The sequence below is a fragment of the Cucurbita pepo genome, chromosome LG08 (genome assembly GCF_002806865.2).
Source record: "Cucurbita pepo subsp. pepo cultivar mu-cu-16 chromosome LG08, ASM280686v2, whole genome shotgun sequence".
NCBI classification, from domain to species: domain Eukaryota; kingdom Viridiplantae; phylum Streptophyta; class Magnoliopsida; order Cucurbitales; family Cucurbitaceae; genus Cucurbita; species Cucurbita pepo.
In genome coordinates, this window is record NC_036645.1 from 2,369,359 (window position 1) to 2,383,944 (window position 14,586).

A 14,586-nucleotide genomic window follows, 5' to 3' on the forward strand; every position below is an offset into this window, starting at 1 on the left:
ATATATTCGTAATCCGTGAATAATTTGATTCGTAGTATATTTTATTTTATTATTAAAATAATTTATATTTTTTTTATTTGTAGGTATTAGTTGGTAGCTTGTATGCTATTTAAACAGAAGAATATACCATTTTATCCCTTTTAAGATTCAATATAATAAATTAAAAAAAAATTTAATAAAAATAAGGTACAAAATTGGGATGCTGGCGAGTCCTAACCACCCAAACCTTAAAATATGGTGAGAGTAAACCCCTCGTACCATATTAGGGTTTAAGATTTGGCGCCTCGAGACTGAAATTTTGTACTTGGAGCTCGACCGAATCATGTGATCGGGAATCAGCTAGAGCCGAGGGAAAATGGCAACAATTGCTGCTTCAAGAATTGGATCGGTGATACCTTGGCCAGTGACAATTGTGATCGGCAATGCCAAGAAGCTTGAGGAAGTTCGAGCAATCTTGAGCAGCGCTCTGTTTCTTTTTCGGTCTCTCAAGCTTGACTGTACGTTCTTTCTTTCACTTGCTTCTATTTTTTCGATCTTTTGTGTACTTGTTTGAATTTGTTGTGTTATTACAAGCAGTGTCGGAGCTGCAAGGCGAACCGGAAGCTATATCGAAAGAGAAAGCTCGTTTGGCTGCTATCTAGGTGCACATTCTTCTATATTTGTTGATAACTCGATTAAGAATCACTTCAGATGAATAGAAGACTGAATTTAAAATTGTAAAAGTAAAAAACAAATAGTCAATGCTGTAATTTTTGAAAAAATTGATTAAGAATTCGAGTGTTCTGTTTAAGAGAAATGAAATCTAGAGAAATGATGAGAAAGAAAACACAATTTTCAAAAATAAAAAACCAAACGGTTATCAAAATGGCCTAAACAATGAAATTTAGATTNAAAACACAATTTTCAAAAATAAAAAACCAAACGGTTATCAAAAATGGCCTAAACAATGAAATTTAGATATATCAGTTCTGTTCTAGTCGAAGATACTAGCCTCTGCTTCAGTGCTTTGAAGGATCTTTCTCCCAGAGTGTATGTTTAGATCATTAACATGGTTATTGTCATGTTTCAGGGCCATACATGTAAGTTGCTACTTTATCAACTCCCCTGTTGAGGTGAAGTTTTGTTTATTCTTAGCATTTTGATTGAAACATTACGATGATGTCATTGAAAGATAGATATATGTTTAATAAAGTTATAGAAGAATTCAATTGAAGGCCCCGTCTGATTCTAAGGGAGAGAAGGGTCTTTCTTTGTCCAAAGTTCTTACGTGCTTGAAGAGAAGGACTTGATTTCCTTAATTACCCAAATGATAACTTTTGCCGTATAAAATTTGATCTCTGCTTCTTTGTCTCCATCTCTAAAATTTCAACAAAACTCATTGAGATCCATCCACAATAGGATCCCAATTGAGTATGCATAAGAAGCATATTTTATGTCTTTAATTCACTAAAACTCCTCTTATTGGCATAAATATTGAGGTAGCACTCTGCTGGATAGTTCTTTTTCCTTGGGATGTAATGTGGAAAAGCCGCCATTTCTTATTTGAGCATTCCCGTTGGGACAAAAGTCTGAAAGATGATTATAAAGTGGAGTAGCTTAACTCTTTCGAACGGTGGTCGGCTGGCGCTTGCTCAATTGTTAATTAATAACCTCCCTTTTTATTCTTTATCCTTTTTTAAATCTGGCAAGGGTGTTACAAATATGAGTGAATGGATGGTTAGGAACTTTTTTGTGGAATGGGGGTTTATCAAAGGGTTCTTGCAGCCATCTTGTAAATTGGGGGAAAACTTCCCTTCCCTCTTCATTATGGTGGTTTAGGTATTGGGGCTTTTCTTCAGAAAACAGCCTGTTCCTCAAGTGGCTATGGAGGTTTAACCAAGAAGAGAATGCTTTGTGGAAGATGTTGGTTCCTAGTATTTATGGTATTTATGGTATTGGAATGGTTTGAAATTGCAAAGAATAGTGATTTCTTTTTGTTTTTTGGATTTTGAAGCTCGTAGTGGGAGGAGACTAAAGTCTTGGAAAGATAGGTGGACTGGGGAAAACACTCTTGAGGCTACTTTTCCAGACATTTATGGTATTTCTATGAAACAAAAAGTTACAACTGCTGATTGCTGGAATGAATGAATGAGGAATTGGGACTTGGGCCAAAGAAGAGGGCTCTTTGGCTTATAGAAGTTCAAATACATAAGATCTTCAAATTAAGTGTGAAAATTGCGCCCTTTCTCCTACGACCCGTAGCATTTGGCTTAAAAAGGAAGAGGAGAGGAGAAGAGAAATTTAATATCAGAAGGTTTCACTAAGAATCATTGTCAATGAGTATGAAATATAAGTTTTCATTTCCCATGTTGAGAAACTTGACAGTATTATGAGGTAGTGATTCTATATTGCAGCTGGCTATTGAGTATATCTATGCCAGTTAGTTTGGTTAAGAGAACAAAACTTGATCAAGTATAATGACGAAGAGGAGCGTAGTTAAGGCAAAGGGAAGGAAACATTCGTGTTGAAGTCAAGTGCAAATGCTGGAAATGCCAATTTTTTATGATAGCAATCCAGTGACCATCCTTAGAGTCCCCCAACTTAGTGAGATTATGCTTCTAAAGGGTCTAACTGAGAGTTCAGTGTAAATTCTGGTTGTAGGAACATACATACAAGTCTGGGATTGGAAATAATTTTTGGTGTTAGTGTAAGGACAGATAATTGCAGCTTTTGGTAGTTGATGAAGGAAAAGTCAGTACAATCAAGGCCAGAAGGAGAAGAAGAAGCTATTCAATTGGTTGAGATCACTTTAAATTCAGTGGTCGTGTAAATGGTACCATAGACAATCCCAAGGGTGTATTGGCAGTCAAGAAGTTGATGATGATCAACAATGAAGCAATCTATAATTTTTTTTGTCTAACACAGGAAGCTACAGATTAATCACGGGTATTAGAATATCAGTGGTTGGACAGTGTGCTATTCCTTATTCCATTTCTTTCCTAATGCATATTTGTCTAGTTTCTTACTCATTAATGATCTCAGAAAATTTTGCTGTTCTCAAAATAACGCTATGAAAATGAGTTCTCCAGAGTCTTTCCGTGTTGCACTAAAAAATTGTCCTCATTATTTGCTCTATTACGGAAAAATTGTTCTTCCTTCTTCTCAGGGGCCCTTATGATTTTGGTTGGAATCCAATCTTTCAACAAAATGGTTATTATTCACTCACTGTAGAACCACACTACAACAAATTCGATCAAGTTATAAATAAAAGTTCTAACATATTTCTGTTGATTGCAACTTTATTTGGTAGGTATGCCGAAATGCACAAGGAAGAAAATAACAAGATATCTCATTTCTCTTGCGCTGGTGAAATCGCACTTTGCTGAAGCTAACTGTACATACCATTTCGAAGACTAAAGGTTCTCTCTATCTCGTCCCGTCATGAGTATAACAGACCAAGCCTTTTGCAGCAATGCTGATAACTAGAATTTTCTACACTAGTCAGTTTGGTTTTAATTGTAACCATCAAACCGCTAGCAGAAATTGTCCTCTTTGGGTTTTCCCTTTCGAGCTTCCCCTCAAGGTTTTTAAAACACATCTGCTAGGGAGAGGTTTCCACACCCTCATAAAAAATGCTTCGTTCTCCTCTCCAACCGATGCGGGATCTCACAATCCACCCCCTTTCGGGGCAAGCGTCCTCGCTGGTACTCATTCCTCTCTCCATCAATGTGGGATCTCACAATCGACCCGCCTTCAGGGCGCAACGTCCTCTCTGGCACACCACATGGTGTCTGGCTCTGATACCATTTATAATNCCACCCCCTTTCGGGGCCAGCGTCCTCGCTGGTACTCATTCCTCTCTCCCATCAATGTGGGATCTCACAATCCACCCGCCTTCAGGGCGCAACGTCCTCTCTGGCACACCACCTGGTGTCTGGCTCTGATACCATTTGTAATGATCCAAGCCCACTGCTAGCAGATATTGTCCTCTTTGGGCTTCCCTTTCGAGCTTCCCCTCAACGTTTAGGGTGAGGTTTCCACATTCTTATAAAACATGCTTCATTCCCCTCTTCAACCGAGGTGGGATTTCACACTAAATCTCTTTAAAATTTCAAGTAAGAAACCACACTGTGTTAGATGAGATGTGATAGATGAGAATAGTTGTCGTTCCAAATTACAACAGTAGTTGTTACTTAGACATGAATGAAAGATTAGAAGATGGATAAGAAGGAAAAGAAAATACACCACCAAGTGTCATAAAACATATTGCTTTCAAATGTCAATTGAATTAGAAATGAAAAGAGGTTAGGATGGGGTGGGAAGCCACAACTCAACATCTTTAAAGTTCATGTCTGAGGCTGAGGAGTTGCATTTGCAACTGAAAGTGAAAATTCATCCTTCTGATTGCGCTTCCTTGTACATATCCATTGGGGAAATTTTGGACCCAGAAATGGAAATGGGTCCATTATAATACAGATTTCTATTTACAGTCCCTACAACCAAGTAGTATCCAATGGGCCCAACTCACATGCTTCCCTATTTGTTTTTTAATCCTCCAACGGTACAAATTAATACTCTCCACTGTTGTTTTTTAATATCATTTTCTGATCTGTTCATTTGGAGACCCCATTTGCCAAATGCCATCTGTTAAGACTACGACATAGCTGTCATTTAGATTCTTTCCTCAATTATTTAAGTGAAAATAATAGTTATATGATTATTAAGTTGTCTCGTGTTATATCATGTTAGGTTTTGAAAAGTCTTATTTATTTAAAGTTGTCATGTCTATCTTAATAAAATCTAATGTTAGATGCACATAGTTAGCTTTATTTAGATTGTAGATTGTTAGTACCTTTGTTTTACCTGAATTTCAATTTAGTTCTTATGTTATGCAATGAGAAGTATTCCATACATATTAATTATATTAATAAGATGTATCTTTTTTTTACCTTCAAATCTTAAATTCTTCGTTAAATTTCAAATTTGATCCTTGTGGTTTGGACTTTGGTGAATATGAGATCGCACATCGGTGGGAAAGGGGGAGCGAAATATTCCTTATAAGAGTATGGAAACCTCTCTCTTACAGATGTGTTTTAAAATCGTGAGGCTAACGGTAAAACGTAATGGGCCAAAGTGGACAATTCTCCTAGCGTTGGGCTTGAGCTGTTACAAATGGTATCAAAGCCAGACACTAAGATGTGTGCCAGCGAGGACGTTGGGCCCCCAAGGGGGTGGATCGTGAGATCCCATGTTAGTTGGAGAAGGGAACGAAACATTCTCTTATAAGGGTGTGGAAACCTCTCCCTAGCATATGCATTTTAAAACTGTGAGGCTGACGACGATACGTAACAGGCCAAAGCAGACAATATTTGCTAGCGTAGGCATGAGTTGTTACAGTGAAAGTTAGAATTTAGTTCCTATATTTTTAAAAGTTAGAATTTCGTTCTTATAATGTGACAAAACCTTATAAGGATTCTAACGTTAAAGACGTTAGAGGGAAGTGATTTGTAATACAACTTAAAATTCTTTCCCCAATTCCTACCTGTTATTAGGCAACTTCTACCTGTTATTAGGAGAAAAAAGGGGGAAAGAATGAAAGAAAGCAAAAGAGTTGGAAGGCATGTGAGTGAATGTGGCACTAGAATGTGAATGTAAGGTGGGGTGGGAGGTTGCTTTCTTTGATTCTAATTCTATGGTGCTCTTTTGAACAGTTTATCATCAGTTGTAAAGTGGAGCATAAGCCTACCAATGTGCTGTAGAATAGTCAGTCATCAACTGAATTTAGTTCTTGGAATGAATAATAACACTTTGGAATACTCCCTTCAAACTCATTAACTGAAAGTGCGCTTTCACTTCAAAGTTTTAGGTATTAAGTTGCCTAACATTATTTGTTCATTCATTATAGCATCTATCCTTTTCCTCCTTTGCCTAACATGATTTCAAAATTAAATAGTTCATTTTCTAATTCTCTTTTCTCTTATACTTGTTTAGTGGATAAGATATTACTTATTACAAGCTCTATAGTTCTTAGTTCTTACCATATTCATATGTTTCTGTCATTAAAATGATTAATTGCTATTGGAATTCATTTTACTTCAAATATGGTCAAATGTTTGATGCCTTGTAACAAAGGGCATGAAAATTTTCTTGTATACATACTTTATTTGATGCTGACTTTGACTTTCTATTTGACCACTGCAGGATATCATTCTATTTTCAAAGGAGAGGAAATCAATGTGCATTTATTAATTATAAAGGTACTTTTTTTTAATTAGTATTGTGTATTTAACTTTGCATTGACAAAATCAAATATTTTTTGAAAGCTGCTTATAACAATATATTGAATTCACATNAGGAAATCAATGTGCATTTATTAATTATAAAGGTACTTTTTTTAATTAGTATTATGTATTTAACTTTGCATTGACAAAATCAAATATTTTTTGAAAGCTGCTTATAACAATATATTGAATTCACACTATAGTGTTGTTTGGATTATTTTGATGATCATATAAATCTTTAGAACACTAACGATAGGTTTGAAAGTGATTTTAAACCATTTTAAAGTATCAAACATGTTCTAACTCTATCCTAATAGTTTTTTCGTCAGAGTGAGTATAATTTAGTAATAGTTGATATATATCATTTTCTTTAATATCGTGATCAACTACAAGTACCTATACTCGGAAATTAACTGATTTTTTTTTCCTCCCCCACCACTTTAAAATTGAAAAGGGGTATCAAATTTGCAAGCTTTATTGGTAGGGGAAGGGCATAAAGGTGGAGAGAAAAGGGCAGCGATGATGACTTGGTAGCATGTGGGAAGGCACATGCAAGAATCATCAACTGCCTCACTAAATGAAAGTGATTGCCAATTACAAAACAACACAATCTTAGTGAGTATCTTAACTTCATTAATCACTTTTATAAAGTTCTAAAAGCCCTTCCTTTAACTCTAAAAGTTAATTTAATTGGCTACCTTTCTTTTGTTTTACAAAGTTAATTGAGTTCAAATCACCTTACTTCATTTTCTTCTTTAACCTTTTCCTTTTTAATGTAAATAACCTTGACGGTTACCGTTCAAACACGCGAATTATTAAATTATAGCGCTTGAAAGACTTTTGATTTAGTATTAGTGTTAAACCATGGTTAATTTCAAAAGTTTAAAGTCGAGTATGTATATTATAATCATTTTGCTTGTTAAAAGTAAGTTTCTTATGAACAATCTTATTTTTCACAAATTCTTTTTGTTCGAGATATTTAACAAGGTGTACGAAATGGTTAGGTTGGATTGTTAGATAGCTTAGATTTATTTCAATCATTAAAAAAGTTATACTACATATTACATTAATAACTCAAATATCACAAAACCTAATATCAAATATTCATAAATGGTTGTATCACTAATATCTATTACAACTATTGGAATCTCAAATATTTTTATTCTTCGTTAACAAATCTTAAAAGTAAGGTATGGTTGAGTTGTGTTGAGTTGTAAATCATATTTTCGAGTTAGTTGGGTTTATCCGACCAATAAAAGCTCCAACCCGTGATCCAAATTTGGAAAACAATCTAACTCAACTAACCCTACTCAACCCGTGATCCAAATTTGGAAAAGAATCTAACTCAACTAATCCTACTATGGTAGCTTAGATCGAATAAACCACCTCTAATAAAAGTGGAAAAGAGGAGCGAATTAACCTTTGAATTTTCAAGTAGAAAATGAATACGAAAATGAGACTAGATGGGGCCATACGTTTTTAATTTGTCTATCTATTAACTCTTTGTGTTCAAGATATTAGTGAACAAAATATATTGAGTTTTAAAACTCAACCAAATGAATTTAATTCACATCCCTTGTCAATTCCTAAATTACAACTATACCCTCCATGAATAATGAAAAAAAGAGAAAAAGTAGGTGAAAGATAGAGAAGGGCATATCAACAATATTTGCTATCATCTTCAGCAAACTTTTGCTTTGATAATTCAATGTTTGACAAACATACTATAGCTTGTATCACTAAACAGAACAAAGTGTAAAAAATAAAAATTAAAAGAAAAAACTAAAAAAAGAAGAAGAAAAAAAAAACACTCAATCATTCAATACCCTATAGGAACAAGAAGACAGAACATTACACATAAAGAGCAACAATGATAGTTTGAGGAATGGATTGGGAAGAACAGAAGTGGGGAACCAAAGAAGGGAATAAATGAAGACAAGAACAACGCTTCAGCACCTGCTTGCTGAATGCCAAATGATGTCTTTTTCAAGTTAAAGCAGGCCGAGGTTGAGCGATTTCAGAGTGTCTCAACAAACAGCAAACCGGGACACATCGAATAGGGAATCGTCTCGGCAACGAGACAAGAGAAAATGTACACTTGTTTTTTAGATATGAGAGAGTTGGAAGAAGATATGAAATGATAGAATATGGATATTGGGTAAGGCTGTTTGTAAGTAAATACTTGGAAAATTCACATATAAGTGATAGACGACGAGATCGGAATGCTAGCAGGCGTGACCTCGTCGGCAGTTAAGTGCACCGGCGTTGGCTGTTATGGAAGCAACCATGGATGAAGATTTAGCTCCCAAACTAGAGGCTCTAGCATAGCTTGCTGAGGCCCCTGCACCAGATGGAGTGAAAAAGGCACCATTCATCAATAGGTCTCCCTCTGATCTCCAATTCCAGTTTTTCCACTCAGATTCAGCTGTCTCAACCCTCTTGGTAACCTAAAGAATGTCGAGGAAGATTAGTTCTAAACCATTCGCTCTGATATCGGGTTAAATTACTACTAAACTCGAGCGGTTTTGAAAAGGTTAAACTATTAGTATCTAGTACCTCTTTTGCAAAAGGGTTGGTTGGTGCAGCATATCTGTTACCCTGGCTATTGATAGTAGGATTTGCACTACCCCCAATGGCGTACATCTCCCAGTGAGTATAATCATTGTTCACCACATGGAAGTATCCATGTCTACACCTAAATAATCCATAAATTGATCCAATTTTGTAAGATGAAAACGGATTGTTTTCTTGCTCATAAATAGCTAAACATGATCAATTATAAGATGATTGTACCTTGGCATTCTTTGGATGAGTCCTTCTCCAAAGTGATTGTAAGCAATGGTCACTTGCATTTGTTTATCCCTAACGTATGAATCACTATGTCCCAATAACATTACCTGTTCATTAAACACACAATGTGAAGCCATGTCTATGAAAAATGGCAAAAATATGAACCGAGTAGATGGATGAAGTGAAGATACCTCATTGTGGTGAGTGAAGTAATTGTTGGTGATTGTAATTGCAGTGGATCCCATGACAGCATCAACAAGGCCATCAGCACAGTTAGAGAGTGAATTATGATCGATCCAAATATGACTTGACCCAAAAATGGAAATGGCATCTCCATCAGCCATTGTTCTCCACCCAACGTGATTGGGTGAGCTCCTTACCATGGCGTTTCCAGTGGGCTTGCAGTCATGGATATTTAGACCATGGACAATAACATTAGTCACAAACTGGATGGTGATGCAAGCACCATTAGCAATGTGAACATTGGTTCCACGAGCATCAATTGTCTTGAAACTGTTCATGATCAGTTCCTGTTTCAGCTGTATCACCATGTCTCTTTTGAACACAATCCAGAGAGGTTCATCTTGGATGACGGCATGTCGTAAAGTGCCAGGCCTTGGACTGACAGGGTCGTCGTTGCCGGAATCAGTGACGACGTAGTATCGACCGTCGCGACCACCGATGGCATTTCGGCCAAAGCCAATGCCACAATCTGCAAGACGTTTGCGGTTCTGTTGCCAATTGGGGTCGCAACGCCAGCAATCATCAATAGGATTGCCGGTTCCACACGAGAAGAATCCAAGCTCCCTCCTTGCAGTGGCATTGCGTATGCTCCTGATCAAGTGTATTGTTTTTAACTGTTAACCTTCGATGTTATAAAAGTTTTACAGAATTAACTATAACAAGACCAAAACTCTTGCTTGCAGCGTCGGTGGGGTAAATTTCTTATATCTCTAAACTTAGACCAAAACAAGAACGGGATGATGGGAACCATAGAATAAAGTAATCCCATTTGTCAATTTGTGAAGGACTCTTCAGTTTGATGGATGAAAGTTTGGTGGCCATTTTCTTAGGGTCGTTGTCGCCTATTGGGCCACTCAAGGGCAGTTGCCACTTGCAATAAACTCAACCAAATCGACTTAAAAGATCATTTGCCTCATTTTACAAGTCCACATGGACTGGATAACAAGATCCTAGAAATAAATATATCCACATTAGATGTTTTCTGTTCTTTTCCGAGATAAGACCAAAAGGCAAAAGCAGAATGNTCATTGTTCACCACATGGAAGTATCCATGTCTACACCTAAATAATCCATAAATTGATCCAATTTTGTAAGATGAAAACGGATTGTTTTCTTGCTCATAAATAGCTAAACATGATCAATTATAAGATGATTGTACCTTGGCATTCTTTGGATGAGTCCTTCTCCAAAGTGATTGTAAGCAATGGTCACTTGCATTTGTTTATCCCTAACGTATGAATCACTATGTCCCAATAACATTACCTGTTCATTAAACACACAATGTGAAGCCATGTCTATGAAAAATGGCAAAAATATGAACCGAGTAGATGGATGAAGTGAAGATACCTCATTGTGGTGAGTGAAGTAATTGTTGGTGATTGTAATTGCAGTGGATCCCATGACAGCATCAACAAGGCCATCAGCACAGTTAGAGAGTGAATTATGATCGATCCAAATATGACTTGACCCAAAAATGGAAATGGCATCTCCATCAGCCATTGTTCTCCACCCAACGTGATTGGGTGAGCTCCTTACCATGGCGTTTCCAGTGGGCTTGCAGTCATGGATATTTAGACCATGGACAATAACATTAGTCACAAACTGGATGGTGATGCAAGCACCATTAGCAATGTGAACATTGGTTCCACGAGCATCAATTGTCTTGAAACTGTTCATGATCAGTTCCTGTTTCAGCTGTATCACCATGTCTCTTTTGAACACAATCCAGAGAGGTTCATCTTGGATGACGGCATGTCGTAAAGTGCCAGGCCTTGGACTGACAGGGTCGTCGTTGCCGGAATCAGTGACGACGTAGTATCGACCGTCGCGACCACCGATGGCATTTCGGCCAAAGCCAATGCCACAATCTGCAAGACGTTTGCGGTTCTGTTGCCAATTGGGGTCGCAACGCCAGCAATCATCAATAGGATTGCCGGTTCCACACGAGAAGAATCCAAGCTCCCTCCTTGCAGTGGCATTGCGTATGCTCCTGATCAAGTGTATTGTTTTTAACTGTTAACCTTCGATGTTATAAAAGTTTTACAGAATTAACTATAACAAGACCAAAACTCTTGCTTGCAGCGTCGGTGGGGTAAATTTCTTATATCTCTAAACTTAGACCAAAACAAGAACGGGATGATGGGAACCATAGAATAAAGTAATCCCATTTGTCAATTTGTGAAGGACTCTTCAGTTTGATGGATGAAAGTTTGGTGGCCATTTTCTTAGGGTCGTTGTCGCCTATTGGGCCACTCAAGGGCAGTTGCCACTTGCAATAAACTCAACCAAATCGACTTAAAAGATCATTTGCCTCATTTTACAAGTCCACATGGACTGGATAACAAGATCCTAGAAATAAATATATCCACATTAGATGTTTTCTGTTCTTTTCCGAGATAAGACCAAAAGGCAAAAGCAGAATGAAATAGACAAGAGTAATGAACGGACCCCTAGTTGGGAATCTTAGGCGTCGTTAAGGACTAAGGAGAGACAAAAGATAAAATTAGGGCTTCCAACTCAGGAATCAAGCCGAAAACCTAACGATGATGAACAGAAAAGTGGTTATGGGCAAATTATTAGTGATCTTTTTAAGGTGGGTTTGCAAAATTTGGTCAAATGGATAGGTTTACTTAATTTCCCTTGAAAATTTGATCCGAGAAGACCAGTTTCGGGGCAGTTGAGCCTAATTCACACCCAGATAGTTTCCCAATAGATAACTCAAAATTCTAGACCATAGATAGTGCAAATTGACATTTTATAATCTATATGAAGAGGAAAAGAGGACCCACATGTCAACCGCAGCAGCGACCTCTTCAGGGTTGTCCACGGCATGCTTATTACCTAGAGCCTCGACGTCCTCCAACCTGAAATTACCATCCCCATGTATCAGATCCAATGGAGAAAAAAAATGACCCAAAAGAAAAGAAGAAACGAATAATAATTTAGAACCGACAGTTAACAGGCACGATATCGATTTTGTGCAGGGACAATAATGCATTGTGACCAGGACAGGGGCACATGCAACTTCGGGAAACAGCAGTGGGCAACAAATCATAAAGCAAAACGTGGCAAACACACAAAGCGAGTGCTAGAAGAAAGAATGATGTATAAGACAACGCGTTTTTTCTTTTCACATCACGTACGACAGTGTCCAATTTATTGAAAGTTGTGCGTCGCTCAAAGTGTAAAAAGATACTCGAACAGCTCGCTCGCTGCGAAAAAAACCGTTACAAGGGGCCTTTTCTCAGAGCGAATATTGAATATAGTGCGAGCGGAAGAAGTCCGTTTTCACAAACACTTTCAAAAGTGAAAATGTCAAAATCTTTTTGTCATTACAAATAACATAAAAGGGGAAAAAGTTGCAAATCTAGGTGGAGTTTTAAATTTGTTAATGGAGTAGAGGAATCCGAGTAAGTAACTGGCAACGAAATAAACAATTGAGATCCATGGATCTAGATCTAAACGATGGAGATTGGCAATAGAGTTGAGAAAATTGAAGGTGGGAGGATATTAAGTATTAACGACGGAAGGGGTTTGGTTAGGTACTGAATCTTCTGCATTTATCAAGTTCTTAAAGAAACGACGAACAAGGAAAAAAATATTCACCTCTCTGCCATTGATGCATTGCTTGAGCTCCGCAATATCTCGGTTGCTCGATTCCTGCAAAATTAATTGAAATCACAAGTTAAAAACAGAGATTAAAGTCTGAAGAAAGAGTATTCAATCTCCATTTTCCCACGCATTTTCTCTATCACCGAACTAAAATATTCGTTAGGTCAAAATATACAAATCAAGACAACAACACACTTCTGAAATGATTCCGAGGACGAGCCCTAACATAAATTCAGCGGCTCAAAGAAGAAAATCTCCGAGTGAAGCAGCATGAATGCAATGGGATTGAGTAAACACAACCACACACGAAAAATTGAAGAATCTTCGAATTCAGAAAACAACAACACTCTAAAACTTCAACAAAATCGATCGTCTAGTAACATAATGTGGCTAAAATCAATACCGAACTAGGAAGAACAACAGAGAGAATTCGGATCCCCTAAATACAGAGCAAATAACAGAAAAGGAGAGGAAATCGCCGACAGAGAACAAAGATAAGAATTATGATGAACAAAACATCAACTCCAAAAATTTTAGAGCAAGAATGAGAGATTCATACTCAATTTCAGGAATCTCTTTGGGAACTCTGGCAATTGTTTCGACGAACAACATGAACACCACGAGAAGAAACAACCGAATCCATCCTCCAGATTCCGCCATTGCCATTCCTTCAACTTCAATTCAATGTGGACACAAATGTTCAGAAATGAGAACGAAAATGACGAAGAAGAAGAAGAAGATGAAGATGAAGAAGGCAGTAATGGAGTCAGAGTAAGCTCCCAACGAAATGGCTTTTTTTTATAGACTTTCTTCATAAATTAAAAATTAAAAATAAATAAATAAATAAATAAACTAATTTAACCGACGTCAACACCGTTAACTCGGTTAGGTCACCTTTTTAATCCGCACACTACATTTCCAATTTTACCCTCCCAAACTCTCCGTTTTAACTTTTAACCACTGTATCACTTCGTACGTGCTGACGTCGGCGCCCACGTGCCACTTAATTTCTCCCTGTCCGTTACGCCGGACGGCCCGCAAACGTTGACCGTTTGACCATCGTACCCTTATCCGTCACGTAATCTGAGCCACCAAATATTGTTTTTCCATTAATTAAGGTATGACTATGAGTCAATTTTATATTAATATTCATTGTTTTTTTTTTTCGTATTTTAAATTATTTTTATTTTTTTAATACACTGAATCTTAATCCAATTGACATCAGATGACCCCGACATGTTTTAACCATAACAACATTATCTACTTATTTTGAACTGCTTCTAAAAGTGAATATTATCCCACAAATCAACACGGGTCCTTATTAATCTCAAAAACGGCCCAAGACACGTGCACCGAGTTGGTTTGTGAGGATAATCTTCGCTCTTAAATGTCGTTTGAGGCAAGTAGATAACACGGTCACAACGGGTCGTCATCACCCGAAAACTAATACTGATCCTCGCTCACATACTTCCCAAGAGGTACGGTTTTTATAATTGAGCAACGAAAACTCAGTCCCATTCATATATGGTTCCAGTTCATTCATGTACTCGTCTCTTACTCTGAGAATTACATAAAATCACTCTATAAATTTAAAATTTATTTAAGATATTTATCGATCAAATATTAGAGTCACACCAACAACAACGGAAAAAACAATACCATGTTGGATTATATTTTTTAT

General features: G+C 37.1%; 2 protein-coding genes and 1 long non-coding RNA gene across 3 annotated transcripts; 1 reads left to right on the plus strand and 2 right to left on the minus strand.

The window, feature by feature from the left end:
• The first annotated feature begins 215 nt into the window (after positions 1–215).
• LOC111799768 lies at positions 216–7,065 on the plus strand. Its single transcript, XR_002815889.1, has 6 exons — positions 216–497; positions 577–641; positions 1,070–1,112; positions 3,290–3,398; positions 6,181–6,236; positions 6,715–7,065. It is a non-coding gene; the product is annotated as an uncharacterized LOC111799768 (long non-coding RNA).
• Positions 7,066–7,916: 851 nt separating this feature from the next.
• Positions 7,917–9,601, minus strand: LOC111800303 (probable pectate lyase 15). The gene is made up of 4 exons (XM_023683930.1): positions 9,242–9,601; positions 9,054–9,157; positions 8,817–8,955; positions 7,917–8,707 (listed from the first exon to the last, which is right to left on the minus strand). The coding sequence occupies exons 1-4, from the start codon at positions 9,599–9,601 to the stop codon at positions 8,486–8,488; spliced, it is 825 nt and encodes a 274-aa protein (XP_023539698.1). The 3' UTR covers positions 7,917–8,485.
• Positions 9,602–10,206: 605 nt separating this feature from the next.
• On the minus strand, positions 10,207–13,690 carry LOC111800064 (probable pectate lyase 20). Its single transcript, XM_023683644.1, has 6 exons — positions 13,465–13,690; positions 12,900–12,953; positions 12,083–12,157; positions 10,641–11,283; positions 10,453–10,556; positions 10,207–10,354 (listed from the first exon to the last, which is right to left on the minus strand). Exons 1-6 carry the CDS (start codon positions 13,569–13,571, stop codon positions 10,207–10,209), a joined length of 1,131 nt encoding a protein of 376 aa, XP_023539412.1. The 5' UTR covers positions 13,572–13,690.
• Between the last annotated feature and the right edge of the window lie 896 nt (positions 13,691–14,586).